Consider the following 14,233-nt stretch of genomic DNA (forward strand, 5'->3'; position numbering starts at 1 on the left):
GTTTTGACTGGTCAATCATGTTTATGTCGGCAGAATTGCATCTCACTCAGGCCAATTGAGTTATTACTCCAAGTTAATTAACTTTCTTTCATTTTTCCCTTGTTTGAGGTTATGTTCCATAAAATTGGTGGTGACCAAATAATACTTTTGATTAATTTATTGTAAGGGGCTTTAACTTCCTATATATAAAGGTATAGCCGAACCAACGTGGGATAACCTGGTGTTTAATACATAGTACATTTATATTTTAGGAAGAACGTTGTACATCGTTGTCATTATCGCTTAAAGGGAATTAGACCATCGTTAGTGCTCAACCTTTATGAGCTTTACATTTCAAATCACATTGAATTTGACAGAATATTTAAACTGCGTTTATTAATCCAATAAAATATTTCAGGACTGGTTTATGATGTCATGGATACTTTCGAGTATTGACTAATGAGTTATTTTATCATCCTTTCCTGCCATCTATATCATCAAGATTTGAATGTAATCTTTTATAAACATTTTATAAAATACATATAAAAAGTGGTTTATAAAATCTCTAAAAAAACTTCTCCGTTTGAAAACACTTTTTAGTTTTTTTTTTATTTAAACAAAAATGTTTCGTTTAATTTTCAATTAAATTTAAAACATTGCAATAAAATTATCAACTATGGCGGCCAATTATTAATTTTAATTTTTTTGTTTTGTTTGTTAAAATCGTCTATTAATAGTGAATTAAAAATTAAGTTTAAATTTTGGATTAGAAGTTGGGGTTTGTTTTTAAATTACATGCTACCAATTGTAATAAAATTGTGTTTTTATATATATATATATATTTTTTTAGACGATAATCACATACTACACATTAACGGGACGCAAAGTGCTCGTTGTCTGTTAAAAAGGAGAAAAAAAAAACAATTTATTAAAAAAATATTCAAAAATAAATTTTAATGAGAAAATACCGTTTTGGTTTGAGATGTTAGAACCTTTTCCACAGGTTTCTTTTCATCTTCAATATTGTGCTGTAAGGCTTCGATATAAGAATTTTGACATTCTTTACAAATGTTCTTAAATGATAATTCCATTTTTTGACTAGCCACTGATAACATGGAAATCTAAATAGATAATTTAAATATTAGAAAATGTTTAAAATATGATTAAAAAAAAAAATAAAAAACTAACATCTTTTTCTATTCTTGGTATATCGTTACCAAGATTAATGACTTTTTGTTTGTATTCCGGCCATGAATTCTCTAAAGATGTTACATGAGATGTTATATTGGCACTGCGATCGAATAGCTCATCCAATTTGGTCTGTGGGGTAAATGATGGATTAAATTTCATTTTAAATTGTTTATTAATTGCATACCTTGTGTTTAACCAGCTCTTCTTGCATTATAATTGACTTTTGCGTTAAGGTGTCATTGATATAGCTGGTATTGGACTCGAGTTTATCAATTTTCGTCTGTAAATCACTTCTTAAGGTCTTTAATTCCTCTGTGTAGTTGATGGGTAGGGCCATATTCTTTAAGCCATCACTAAAATTGGACTAGAATTTGAAATAAAATAAATTTCAATATTTACTAAAAATTATTCAATAAAAGTTTTCAATAAGTTTAAAAAAAATTTTAAATTTTGCCAAAAATTTTAATATTTCAAAAATGTTTAAATTGGAATTTGAAATATTTCTGAAAATTTTAAATTGCAATAAAAATTCTAATTAAATATATTTTTAGATCAAAAGATTAAATAAATAAAGTGCGACAAAACAAAACTTAATAATAAAGCTGATATGGCTTTGACCTCTAACAAATTGAGGTCAGGGCTCATCCCTTTTCGGCTACTATCAGTCACTCAAATGTGGCACAAACAAATCATATTATTCCTAAAATATGCCCATAAACTTACCTTTAATTTTTCAAAAACTTGCTGTAAATCCGTTTGTTTTTCCTTGACCGAATTATAATGTTCCTTCATACTTTCAACATCCGTGGCTATAGCCTCGATTTTTGCACCAAAATCGGCTACAATTTTCTCTTCTTTTTCATAACTTTTTTGAGCTTCTTGGGACGAACGATATTCACTAAAGTTTTTCCATAACTCCTGCAAAGACTGTTGTAGTTCGGTGATTTTCAAAGACATAGAAGTTTGATTTTTGATCAAACTTTTTGAAGTTTCATGCCAGGCCTGCAAAGTGTCCGGCAAAATTTGGCTAGCGGCAGAAACTGTTGAAATAACAAAGATTTATTTATTTATTGGAAATGCAATTATAATTTAATAAAACTCCAACATACCTTGTTCAACTTTTTGTCTATATTCATAGATCTGTTGTTGTAAATTGAAATTTAACCAATAGGTAAAGCCCACAAATATGGACAAAGTAATCACAAATAATAATATGCCATATAAACGAAATATCATTTGTTTATTATGGCCACAATGATGAGGAGGTTGTTTAATTTTAGGTTGCTGTTGCAGAAGAGAAAACATTTTGTCATTAATAAACAAAGAAAATTTTGCCTTTCCTGCTTTAACTTACCCAAGTGTAATCCTCTTGGTCATCTGTCGAGGCATTATTTAATAGTTTATCTTGTGAGTAGACAGCTCCACGACTATTATTACAGCGTCTTAAGGCTCCGCCACCACCACAACCTCCACCTCCGCCACCACTGCCGTTTCCACCATTTTTATTATGACTTTGTGATAAAAGAGCATCTAAATCTCGACGCTTTCTCATTTTCTTAATGCCATAACGTAGTGGCACCGTAACATGATGACTAGAATCCATTTTAAACTATAGGATTTTTATTACTTTTTATAATTTAATAATAATTTAATAAAAAAAATTCAACAATTATAACATTAAAAATAAGGACACGATTTTAATCGGTCACACAACTTCCTTTCTACGCCTCAAACACTTTTCGCGTTTTATTATTCTACTATGTTTTTTTTTCCTTATTTAGTCCCTCTTCCTTTTTGCTGCTTTACAAGTGATGTAAAGTTATTTTTAACAAAAACATTATTATGATTATTATTATTGATTTCTTTAGGTTTTTAGTTTTAGTCTCTATGTATCGAATGCTTTGGGTTGTCTGTCGCTAAACAATAGAAAACTTAACTAAACTTGACTCAAGTTGTCTCTCAACCCTTAATATTTCAAACGACATTTCAACTTTCGAAATTTCTTTACATGCATTTCAAGATTTTGCGCACTGACTGGCTTGGCTGGCTGTCTGCTACTTTTTGTTTTCCAATTTTCTATGTGCGTCCAAAACATCATCTATCCATTCAAATGTATTCAATTTTCTTTTGTTTTGTTTACTAAACGTTAAATTGAGTTGTTTTCTTTTTTTATTTCTCACCGTTTGTTAGTTAGTTGTGTCAAATTTGTCATTGAATTAAATATTATTTCCAACAACCACACTAGCAAAAGTACATTATCAATTCATCCATTATTAACTCTTTTTTCCTTTCTTCTTACATTTGAGTACAAAAACATACAACAAAAATTCCATACATAACAACAATAAATATATATTTTAAACTATACACACTACATTTAATACATACTAAATCATACTACTAATACCGCTACTGTCTCTCGATATAGAACCCTTATACCCCATACCTACCTCGACACCCATTATTATTATTAGTCTTTGCAAATGTATGGAATTGAGCATTAGCTTTAACGTCATGTTTGAATACAAAAATAAAAAAGAACATTGATAACGTGAAAAATAATTGTAAAAGCAAATTATAAATATTTAACAACCTTCTCAAAGGGGGGAATCGAGGAGTGTCACGAGGTTCATTCACGCATAAACATAATTAGATATGTATGTGTGTTTTTAGGTTTATATTGGATATATGTAATGATATTAACGAATAGGTTTTTTCGCGCGAAAACTTATTTGGATTTTGTAAAGAAAAGCTCATTTATCTTGGTCTGATTTTTATACCCTACACCACTTTAGTGGAGAGGGTATATTGGGTTTGTTCTGATGTTTGTAACGCACAATATTATTGGTCTTATATCCACCTTAAAGTATACCAGAATTATTTTCTGAGTCGATTTAGCTCAAACTACAGGTCACAATTTTTAAAGAAATTCAATGAAATTGTCCCAGGGACGAAGCCTATAGAAAAAAGTTAAGATCGGTCTATTATTTCACCTAGGCCCCATACAACTGAACCATCGAATAGTGCATGTAAACCTTGTAATCAAACTATTTTTTACTTTTTGTAACAGTTGTAGGTTCGGCCTCGCCCGACTAAAATTTCTTACTTGTTTAAAGTTATATTTATATCATTATGGTTCTAGGAAGTTTTATACCAAAGTTTTTGTTATAATTAAAAATCTACTTTATAAAAATCACTGGACTTGGCCAATACCTATACCAATTATCCTAATATAAAATATGTTAAATTTTGTCATTTTATCATAAGACAAAATATGACAAATTTTATCTTATACAAAATATGCCAAGTTTTATCATATTTTTATACCCTTCACATTCGTAAGAAAGGTATGACGAGAGTTTTAACGTGAGCACCTGCCTTGACGGCCTTATCTCACAGTGGTCTTTTTCACCTACTGGGTAGACTTGAGAACGGTCTACCTTCTCCCCTTTATTCTTCAATGAAGAATTCAGGTGGCAATTTTAGAACATTAACATTGACCGGTCCATGCACAAGTATTTTGCTGAAGTACTGGAGCTATCTAATCTCTGAACATTGGATGGCCTCTGTTGATTCGGCAACAGCACCTAGAGACACAACTGGTGGATCGAAGTACGATCCATCCATAAGGCAAAGATATTGTTCTTACTCACTGTTCTTACTATTGTTCTTCAACCCAGTGCACATCTCATTCATACGGCACATTCATAAAAGAAAAACATACGACACATTTATTATACCCCACATTCATCCCGTAACATATACAATTAATACCAACTCATTTCCAACGCTTAGTCCCACAGTCACTCCTCTGTGGGGTATCTGTTGTTTTCGGCAAACGGCACCGAACTTATCCCGAAATATTGACTTAATCATGCATTAGTCTTTTAACCACCACTTACTCTCATCGCGAATTTGAGTTAAAACCACAGCCACTACGTGGATTCCGAAGGAACCTCAACCAACTGTCCAGCCAGGACATAGTCCTGCGGGCAACTGGCCACCCGTAGTACCAGATTATGCGGTGCTCTGTCAATCTATGCAAGGACTAAGCCAAGCAGTAGACTGTAATTAATTTTTCAGTCCCGGCCAGACTGGAGGTATTGGCCACCTCTTTAAAACCCGGGATTGTAATAACACCAAGGTGGAGATATCACCAGAGTAACTTGCCCCCGGGGGTAAGAAAGAAAAATCCGAGACAACCTCTGAAAATTTCATCAAAAATTTAAATTTTTTATTCATGCTTAAACAGAAATAGCAAAAACCAAAAACAAAATACATAATCATAGGGTAAATTTTGTTATTGTACTCTTGCTTATAAAAACAAGGCAGAGCGAGAACAGCAGAGCAAAAGTAGCAGAGCGAGAGTAGCACTAGTGTGATGTTATTAACTAGAAACATGAAATTAAGTACGTGGAGCCTGGCTTAAGTTAGAAGCCATAAAAGGCAACTTTTTGGTACTTTTTGGTACTTTTTCGTTTTTTAAATTGTACTTTTTGAATATTATATAATATTGAACCTAGGAACATGAAATTAAGTATGTAGATTCGGAATTAGATGAAAACCCTTAGAAGGGAACTGTTTTGTCCTTTTCGTTTTTCAAAAGGTACTTTTTGAGTTTTCAATAATAATGAACCCAGAAACATAAAATTAAGTATGTAGAGCTCGGATTAGAAGGATAACAAATCAATGGGGAATTTTTGGTACTTTTTCTTTTTTCAAAAGGTACTCTTTTGAATTTTCCATAATATTGAATCTAGAAACATGAAGTTAAGCATGTTGAGCCCGAAGTAAGTTATGTAAAAGAAGACAAAAGAAAAAACGTTAATTTCACAACAAAAACAACTAGTTTCACAATAATATTGTCAATAAATTGTTCAAAAGTTTTATTTAGCAGTAACTTTAATGCCAAAAGACACTTCTTAGAAACGAGACGATTGTTTTCTCAGTTCTAATAATTCTTTGTAATAATTTAAATAAATTTTAAAATATATCTTTTTATATGACAAACCATTGTTATAGTTTTATTTTTTAAACAATTTTATATTATTATTAAAACTTTTTCTGCCGCTATATAATAAGTAAATACTTTATCGCGATTTTTTTATTAATAAATGATTTATTTGTTTGATAATAAGAAAATGTTAAATTTCATAGCCACTTACCGCGAACGAATCACTAGAGTCGCAGACGTATACGTTTAGACGAGCTATAATAACAGTGTTTATCTACAACATTGACAGGGAGGGACGACTATTTACAGTAGTATATGCTGTAGTTTTATTTTCATTTTGCTGTTTTTTTTTCCATATCTCACAAAAGTGCCAATTCATGGAATTTATTATTTAATTTTTTTCTTTCATCATAAAAAATTTAAATTACATTAACTCAAAATAAAAAAAACACTGCTAATGGCAAATTTCCTTAAAGTGTTAGTTAAATCATTTAGCTAATTGATAAACACCGCCCGAATATATCAACTTGTGATCGCGTACTTTACGCTGTAGAAAATCTTTAAGATCATCTTGTGTAAATTCAATACCCAAGCCATTAGAGGCAAATAACTTCAGCATTTGATGTATTCGTTCTATGGGCAAAGAATCCAGATTGGTTAGCATACCAACAATATAGGACCAAAATACCTAAACAATAAAGAAAACAAAGTAAACAGTGATTATTTGACATAAAGATCACAACAACTTACTTGTAACTCCTCTTCTCTTTGATCACTAGCACTAGCCATGGCTGATTCATTATCTTCATCTTCTGCTATAATTTCATTTATAGGCAATTTCTCCAATTGGGATTTGGGTAAATCATCTTCAATTAATTTAAAAATACCAGGTTGAGATTCTACTAAAATGCCATGCGATTGCCAGAAAGCCATACGTCTTCTTAATACCGATGGAGGTATCTTAACCAGAGAACTTAAATCATCCAAAGACCATTCATCTAAAAGAAAATATGTATTAATTTAAAAAGGCAAAAATAGCTTTATATTATTCATACTTTTATTTTGAAAATGATATATAATAACAGCCTGTGTAGGAGCCACAGTCATATCCAATACCCTATCGCCCAATTCAATAGATATATTAACCTTTCCTGTAACTGTGCGCCAATTTAAAGTACGATTGCCTTTATACTCTTCATAGGATTTTGTATACTTTTGAAATTCATTAGCAATTTCTTCGGGTAACTCAACACTTTCTTTGTTGAACGAAGGCCAAAACTGGGCCGATATTATTAAAGAGGAAATATCAAATTGTTTATCTGGAAGAATAACAATTACTCTACATTACATCTAATAAATCTTTTCAATAACTTACTCTCCACATATTTATAATCACTATGAATATGTGCATTAATACGCTTCGAATCGGCTATATCTTTAAGCATTACCTCACAATTGTGTAATAAAGATTCACCAAATCTTAGTTTTAACAATTCTAGATTTCTTATTTCTTTTTCGGGATTAAATTCCAGTTGAGTCAATAAGCGATCTGCTAATAAATTACGATATTCACTCATAAACAACTCTTTACTGCCATAAATATCCACTACCATGGATATTATATCGGCCGAACGTGATGTTTTAACAGCACGCATTTGTAGAGTGGAGGAATCCAAACCAAATGGATCTGGTTGCCAATTCTCCCAATTGCTAAGTTCATCATTAACATTGCCGCCAGCAGCTTCTTTAACTGTATCTCCTTTGGCCAATTCTTCGGATAAATCTGTAGGACCCTCTTCGGTTAAACTAGTGACCACACATCTAACAGTATCAGTACGTTTTCTCAAATACTCTTTAATAGGTGCCGTAACAGTTTCCAATATAACGCCCGTATTATCTAAATAACGTATAGCCTTAATGGCCGCTACATAACCCGTTAATATATCCATAGTATTAACACCAGGATGCAAAATGCGAGCCTCTAAGGAAGTCTTTAAAGTGTTGATAATTTGGCGACGCAAATTTATTTTTTCCATACAAATCTTAAGATCCTCTATGGCGGGTATAGAATCAGGAAAATCTGTTATAAAGGAAATTAGTTAAAGTTTAAATGGAATCTTAATATATGTTATTAACTTACCTATAATAATACTAAAAAATTGATCAATTACACTTAAAGCAAAGTTCTCATAAACATAAAACGTTAGCTTAACTTTTAAACTTTGTATAACATCTGAATTCTTGTTTCCAGCCTCAGCATCTATATCCATTTCATCATCAGATGCATTAGTATGAAATATTTGCATTAACCATTTTATGACTACATCATCTAACCACTAAAATTTTAAAAATTTGCATTAGCCTTTAAATTATTAAGGAATTTTATAATAAATACTTACCGTTAGTAGAGTTTTCAAATGAGATCTATCGAAAACACCCAGACATGTATTTTTTATGTGCTCTTTTATTCTGATCTGAACTAAAAATGTCATCGATTGTCCAGCAAGACGATCTAACAATTCTAAATCTAATAACTTTTGATTAACTTCATTTATGGTTTGTAGTAGAGTTAAACATTGACATTTCTCTAGTTCCTGATTGCAGCCTTTGCAAGTTAAATCACTTTCATCTAAATCTTCAGCATCTAAACAAAAACAATTTGTATTTTATTAGCAAATTCAATTGTAAGCAAATTACCTTGAGCTCCACTAGTACTCTGATGTAAATTAAAGAAAACCCTAAAGGAAACACTGTAGAAAGAGAATACCACATTATTGAAATGTGTAGGCAATTGAGCCAGCAATGATGCCCGCAAAAGTTCATTTAATTTTTCTATTGATTTTTTATGATCCAATTTTCGTATAGCATCTAATCGCTCTAAGCTGGTTTTAATGAATTGATAGAAAGCATCTAGATTTTTAACAGCATTAACAAAATTAGTAAATAATTTATACTGCAATTGAATATCTTCAGAAGATTCTCCATCACGATAGAATTTCGTAGTAGCTTGATTGTGATTAAGACAAGACCAAAATTTTACAGATAATTTACTGCGTACAAAAGTACCAATTTCCATCCATAGGATTTCATAAATATAATCCAAAGTAGAAGCATCCTCTAGAGCCAAATCCGATGAGTCTAGCTGCAAAATGTTGGATTATAAACACTAATAATTTTTTTATATATAACAAATTTATTAAAAGTACTAACACACTCCTTGAGTATAGGACAAGTTTCACTGAAATCTGACCAAACAATTTCCATTTTATTACAAAAGAAACTCTAATTTGTTAAGGAAATGCCGGCACAAAGTAAATGTAAACAATTTGCACAATAAAATCAAAATAAAACAGGCTGATACAAGTATTATATAAATGTCATTTTAAATATATAGCAAAACAGGGTGCTACGAATTATTTTAGAAACTATTGAAATGAATTGAAATTTTAACATTTAACGTTAAGTTTTACATTAAACATATGTAAATTATGTGACGTCAAACTTAAGACACAAAAATTTCAGAAATTCGCTCATGCTGCCAACGCAATTTTTAATTCGTTTAGACAATTTAGCTCACGTGAAGCAAATGTGCAAAACATTACGCACAAAAATTGTGTATAGGGACGGTTTAGATGAAAACCTCTCCAGCAAACCCGATTGAAAAAGTGTAGACAAATACATCTTTTTAGCAGAACTATTATTATAGAACAATATTTTTTGTTGAACCGCTGTTGCTCGCGCTAAAATCATTATGAATATTTAACAAAATGACTCAACAAATGTTTGTTGTTGCAAAATAAAAATAGATTTTCGTTTGTTTATTTCAGTGCTTTTTTATTAACTAAATTTAAAATATATTTTCTATAAATAACTCTTAAGATTAACCGCATAAAATGAAAAAATGTATTATTAGTAATTTCTTAAAAAAAATTTATATTAAATTTCAGAAGTTTTTTTTTTAATTTTCTTTTATATACACAGTAAATTCACCAACCAATTTTAAACCGAATATGATTTTAAAAAGATTTAAGTAAAACAATTAACATTAACAAAAATTTATAATTGTATTTATAAAGTAAAATGATCATAAAAGTAAAGAATGAAGAAAATAAATGGAAACAAACTAAAATGCAATTTAAAAATAATGTTTGTTTCCCATTTTGCAAAATCGTTTCTTTCTGCGTTTCTTTTTTTGGTGTGTTTTTTTGGATTCAATATTATTAGAGGTTTCCTTCAACTCGTGCGAAACTGTTTTTTGATCAGCTTCAGTTTGAGCTAGTTCTGATTGATTGACGTCATTATAATCATCATTGTCGTATAGGTTGGCAAATCGTTTTTCATAAATTTTCTGACGATGTTCTCTTTCCAATATGGGATTAAGTGTTGAGGCTGCTCTTTGTATTCTCAATTTAAAACGTTCACGATCACGTGCATACATTTCCCATTCACCTTTACGTGCAGCGCGGTAAGCATAATTCCAAGTATGCATAACATGTACTGTGGGTTTGGTATTGAAACGTACCTGTGAATTTGAAAAAAGATTAAATTAAATCAATTACATTTGACCTTGATGTGTTAAAAAATGTGTTTGTATATACTTTGGACAAAACTAGTTTAGTTAATTTAAAATAAATTTAACCATATGTTAAGTAGATAATTGTATTTTTAGGAAAACATATTTAATGATATTGTTTTTTCGTCCTCTTTTGTTATAGATAAATACAAGAGGGTTTGCTTAACTAAATAAAATTATCATTAGAGCAGTATATAACATTGGCTGACCTTGATGTTTGTGGTTTATAGTTTATTGTTTTTTTGTTTGAAAATAAAATCTATTTTAGAATATTAAATAGTTGAATAAAATCTTTTCCGTTAGATACAAAATATTTCTTTGTGCAATGACCTAATACGGCATTTAACATTAAAATGTGTTCAGATTGTTAAGCAAATGCCAACATATGGATATAAAATCATAAATTCAAATAATACTGTGACAATATGAATAGAGAATATGGAAGAATTGAAATATGTTAACTATTTCAAACTATAAATGTTTTACCTATGAAATGTTCCTTACCTTTTTCTTTTTATCACAGTTTAATTTTGGTGCGGGTAAAATCGGACATTCATATGAGAAATCGACTACATCATTATCATCGTCATCAAGATCTTCATCATAATAATCATCGTCGTCATCTTCACCATCTACGTAGTCCTCCTCATTGTCATCATCAACGTCGTCGTCGTCCTCATCACCATTGTCGTCGTCGACTTCCTCTTCATTATTTTTGCCATCACAGTCATCATCTCTGTAGGCAAACTCTATAAAACTATCATCAATGTCATCGTGTTCATTATTTGTGACACCGAAAAATCCGGCCATAGCTAGAAGATTATCGCACAGGTCGGATATTTGATGATGTATGGAACCGTTGATGGTCGTGCACATTCTATACACTTTTGTATCTTCCCCAACATTTAAGGAGGAAGAAGCGGCCAAATCCGCCAGGCAGGTGGCGGCATTAATGTTTAATGCTGCATCTTTCAAGCCCATGGCTGAGGAACAAAATGCGCCGCTGTTGAGATAATTATTTGGGCAAGACCCATTTGTCAATTTTGTTGAAGGTTTTTTATCCCCCGATACATCACCCAGATCTACAGCTATTCTACAAAATGAGGGCTTTGAATATATGATGCTATTCACCACCACTGCCTCCATGGGAGGCTTAACGCCTGATTTCTTTTGGCCAGTTGCCGCAGCAACGGCTGCGGTTCTAAGGTCCGCTGCCAATGTTGACATTGTGGACGTTGTACTTTCTATAGGCGTTGGATGGGATGTTTTGGAATCTAAATTGGATGATTTATTATTTATGCTTTTTAGGAGGCAGGAATTGAGCTGTCTTTGTTTTGTTTGTTTTTGTTGTGTTGTCGTCGTCTTCTGGCAATTGGAAATCATATGTCCAATAGTATATGATGCCAATTTAGTCGGGAATTATTTTTAAAGGGATTTAAACGTTGTCTTCTTATATCGATTTTCAATGAAGAAGAGCGTAGTACTCGTAAGTGACGTTGCTGACGTTTGTGTTTTTTAAACCAGCAAATAGAGTTGGGAGAAGAGGAGGAGTAGGAGGAAATATCGTTTCTAACGTTGTTGGGATAAGTATGGTCTACTTCGTTAACAATGGCTTCATTCAAAACTTGCAAGGATTCAAAATCATTTTGTTGTACTTTAACTTGTGGTTCTTGTTGTTTTTGCAATTGCTTTGTTGTAATAAAATCAACAGCAGTTGTAGTAGTAGCAGTAATAGTAGAAATATGCTTATTAGTTTTTACTTTAATAGTCCCACATACTGGTAGCGGGCGATAATGGCAGCGGAATTGCTCCATGTTGTTCATTCCTTTTGCATTGAATTGTACATCGTAATTATTGACAACAAATAACATTGGTTTTGGAAAAATTGATTAAGAAGCTAAACTCTTCCTGTGTATTGTTGTAATTGGTTAATCAATTTCGAGTTGTTGTACAAAAACAGGTAAAACTCCTAGTTATTTTGGAAAATTTGATGATGAAAGCAACAGCCGAACGATTGCAATATTTTTGTTATTGTTGTTATTTTTATTATTATTTTTCTTTCTGTTTTTCCTTGTGTGTCTTTGTTATCAAATAAAGTAAAATATATATATATTTTTGCTTTTTTATTTCTGTGTGTGTTTTTTTTAACGAAATGACAAATTTTCTCTTTGCCCCTCTTTGAAATGTTCTCTTGAACAGTTGCTGTTCAGTTCAGTTGAACTGTTTTCGTTTTGTGTGATTATTATTTATTTTTAATACCACCAGCACTGACAACACTACTAGATGTGTGTGTGTATTTTAATTTTTGTATCTTTGGATGTGTGCGCAGGGTAAATTTTTTTACTTTTTCTTTTCAACTGGTTTTCAAGTATCTGGTTGTCTAATGTCGACGTGATCTTTATAGGCACTATATAATTTTTTCCTATATTTTATTTTGCAAAATAACGAACGTATTGTAATTGTTCAAGGACACTCGTGATATATTTTTTAGTTTTCTTAAAAGTTCATTTGTTATTATTCATAACAATTTCTTATTTGCACTCATTTGTTTAAAAGTTAATTCTCAATAATATTCACAGTTTAAAGTTCTTTCTTTGCTAATTTTTTTTAAAGTTGATGATTAATATTGCTCGGAATAAATTTTTATACGTACTTTTTGTTTCAGCTTTTTTTTATACAATGAAAAATTTTTGTCAAATAGTGATGTAGAAAAAATAATCAGTAATTGTTAAATTGTGTGGTTAAAAAAAACAAAGAAACAGTGTTGTATTTGTTAAAATGTTGTCTTTCGGACATTTGTTTTCTAGACAACAACTATAGTTGTTAATTGAAACGAAACATGCAGGGTGGTTCATATACAATTGTATATGAATTAATTAAAGCGGAAATTTAAACACAGGCAAATTACTAATAGTTAGTATTTGTAAATGCTGAAATGTAATAAAATAAATAGGGTGTTTTGTTTATTTATAAGGGTAAAAATACGTTAAATATACATTTTAAAGTATTAAACAAATGTTTTAAACTATTTACAAAAAATGCTGGCAATAATTTTGTTTATTGTAACTGCATCATCAAATTTTCTATTTCAATTATATATTAGTCATTGGCGAATTCAATTTCTAGGTAAAATTTGTAATTGAATTTTGAGCGGATATTGGAAAATTTTAAGATATTTTAGAAAATAATTGAAGTTGTAAATCATAAGAATTGAAAAACAACAAAAACTTTAACTTATATTCAAAAGTTACCCAGCAAAAAAACTTCCAAAGAAGCGAAAAAAGAAGTAGAATTTAATCTATGGAAGTACTGAAAAAGATCTGAAGAAGTGATAAATAAATAAATTACAAGCATTTATCCATCAAATGGGTTTAATTAAAAAAAAATAATAACAAAAAAGTTCACCTTAATTTTTAAATAAAATTGGAATATTTTCGCTTGTTTGGAAGTTAATAAACATCACTTCCACAAATTCACTTAGTGCTACTTTTAAAGTGGTGATAAATGTTATTCCTTTGGAAGTACTTCGTTTTATT

At 30.6% G+C, this 14,233-nt stretch overlaps 3 protein-coding genes across 3 annotated transcripts; all 3 read right to left on the reverse strand.

Moving 5' to 3' along the window:
• Positions 1 to 810: 810 nt before the first annotated feature.
• On the reverse strand, positions 811 to 6,301 carry LOC111678029. Its single transcript, XM_046954606.1, has 8 exons — positions 6,182 to 6,301; positions 2,525 to 2,779; positions 2,280 to 2,454; positions 1,894 to 2,210; positions 1,355 to 1,534; positions 1,168 to 1,299; positions 948 to 1,100; positions 811 to 876 (listed from the first exon to the last, which is right to left on the reverse strand). The coding sequence occupies exons 1-8, from the start codon at positions 6,182 to 6,184 to the stop codon at positions 844 to 846; spliced, it is 1,248 nt and encodes a 415-aa protein (XP_046810562.1). The 5' UTR covers positions 6,185 to 6,301; the 3' UTR covers positions 811 to 843.
• A 35-nt stretch (positions 6,302 to 6,336) lies between these two features.
• On the reverse strand, positions 6,337 to 9,492 carry LOC111678019 (anaphase-promoting complex subunit 2). Its single transcript, XM_023439252.2, has 8 exons — positions 9,335 to 9,492; positions 8,822 to 9,266; positions 8,524 to 8,768; positions 8,265 to 8,460; positions 7,500 to 8,204; positions 7,180 to 7,443; positions 6,875 to 7,122; positions 6,337 to 6,812 (listed from the first exon to the last, which is right to left on the reverse strand). The coding sequence occupies exons 1-8, from the start codon at positions 9,386 to 9,388 to the stop codon at positions 6,612 to 6,614; spliced, it is 2,358 nt and encodes a 785-aa protein (XP_023295020.2). The 5' UTR covers positions 9,389 to 9,492; the 3' UTR covers positions 6,337 to 6,611.
• A 677-nt stretch (positions 9,493 to 10,169) lies between these two features.
• Positions 10,170 to 13,380, reverse strand: LOC111677997 (chromatin-remodeling ATPase INO80). Its single transcript, XM_023439219.2, has 2 exons — positions 11,202 to 13,380; positions 10,170 to 10,646 (listed from the first exon to the last, which is right to left on the reverse strand). The coding sequence occupies exons 1-2, from the start codon at positions 12,078 to 12,080 to the stop codon at positions 10,260 to 10,262; spliced, it is 1,266 nt and encodes a 421-aa protein (XP_023294987.2). The 5' UTR covers positions 12,081 to 13,380; the 3' UTR covers positions 10,170 to 10,259.
• Between the last annotated feature and the right edge of the window lie 853 nt (positions 13,381 to 14,233).

The sequence above is a fragment of the Lucilia cuprina genome, chromosome 6 (assembly GCF_022045245.1).
Source record: "Lucilia cuprina isolate Lc7/37 chromosome 6, ASM2204524v1, whole genome shotgun sequence".
Taxonomy (NCBI): Eukaryota; Metazoa; Arthropoda; class Insecta; order Diptera; family Calliphoridae; genus Lucilia; species Lucilia cuprina.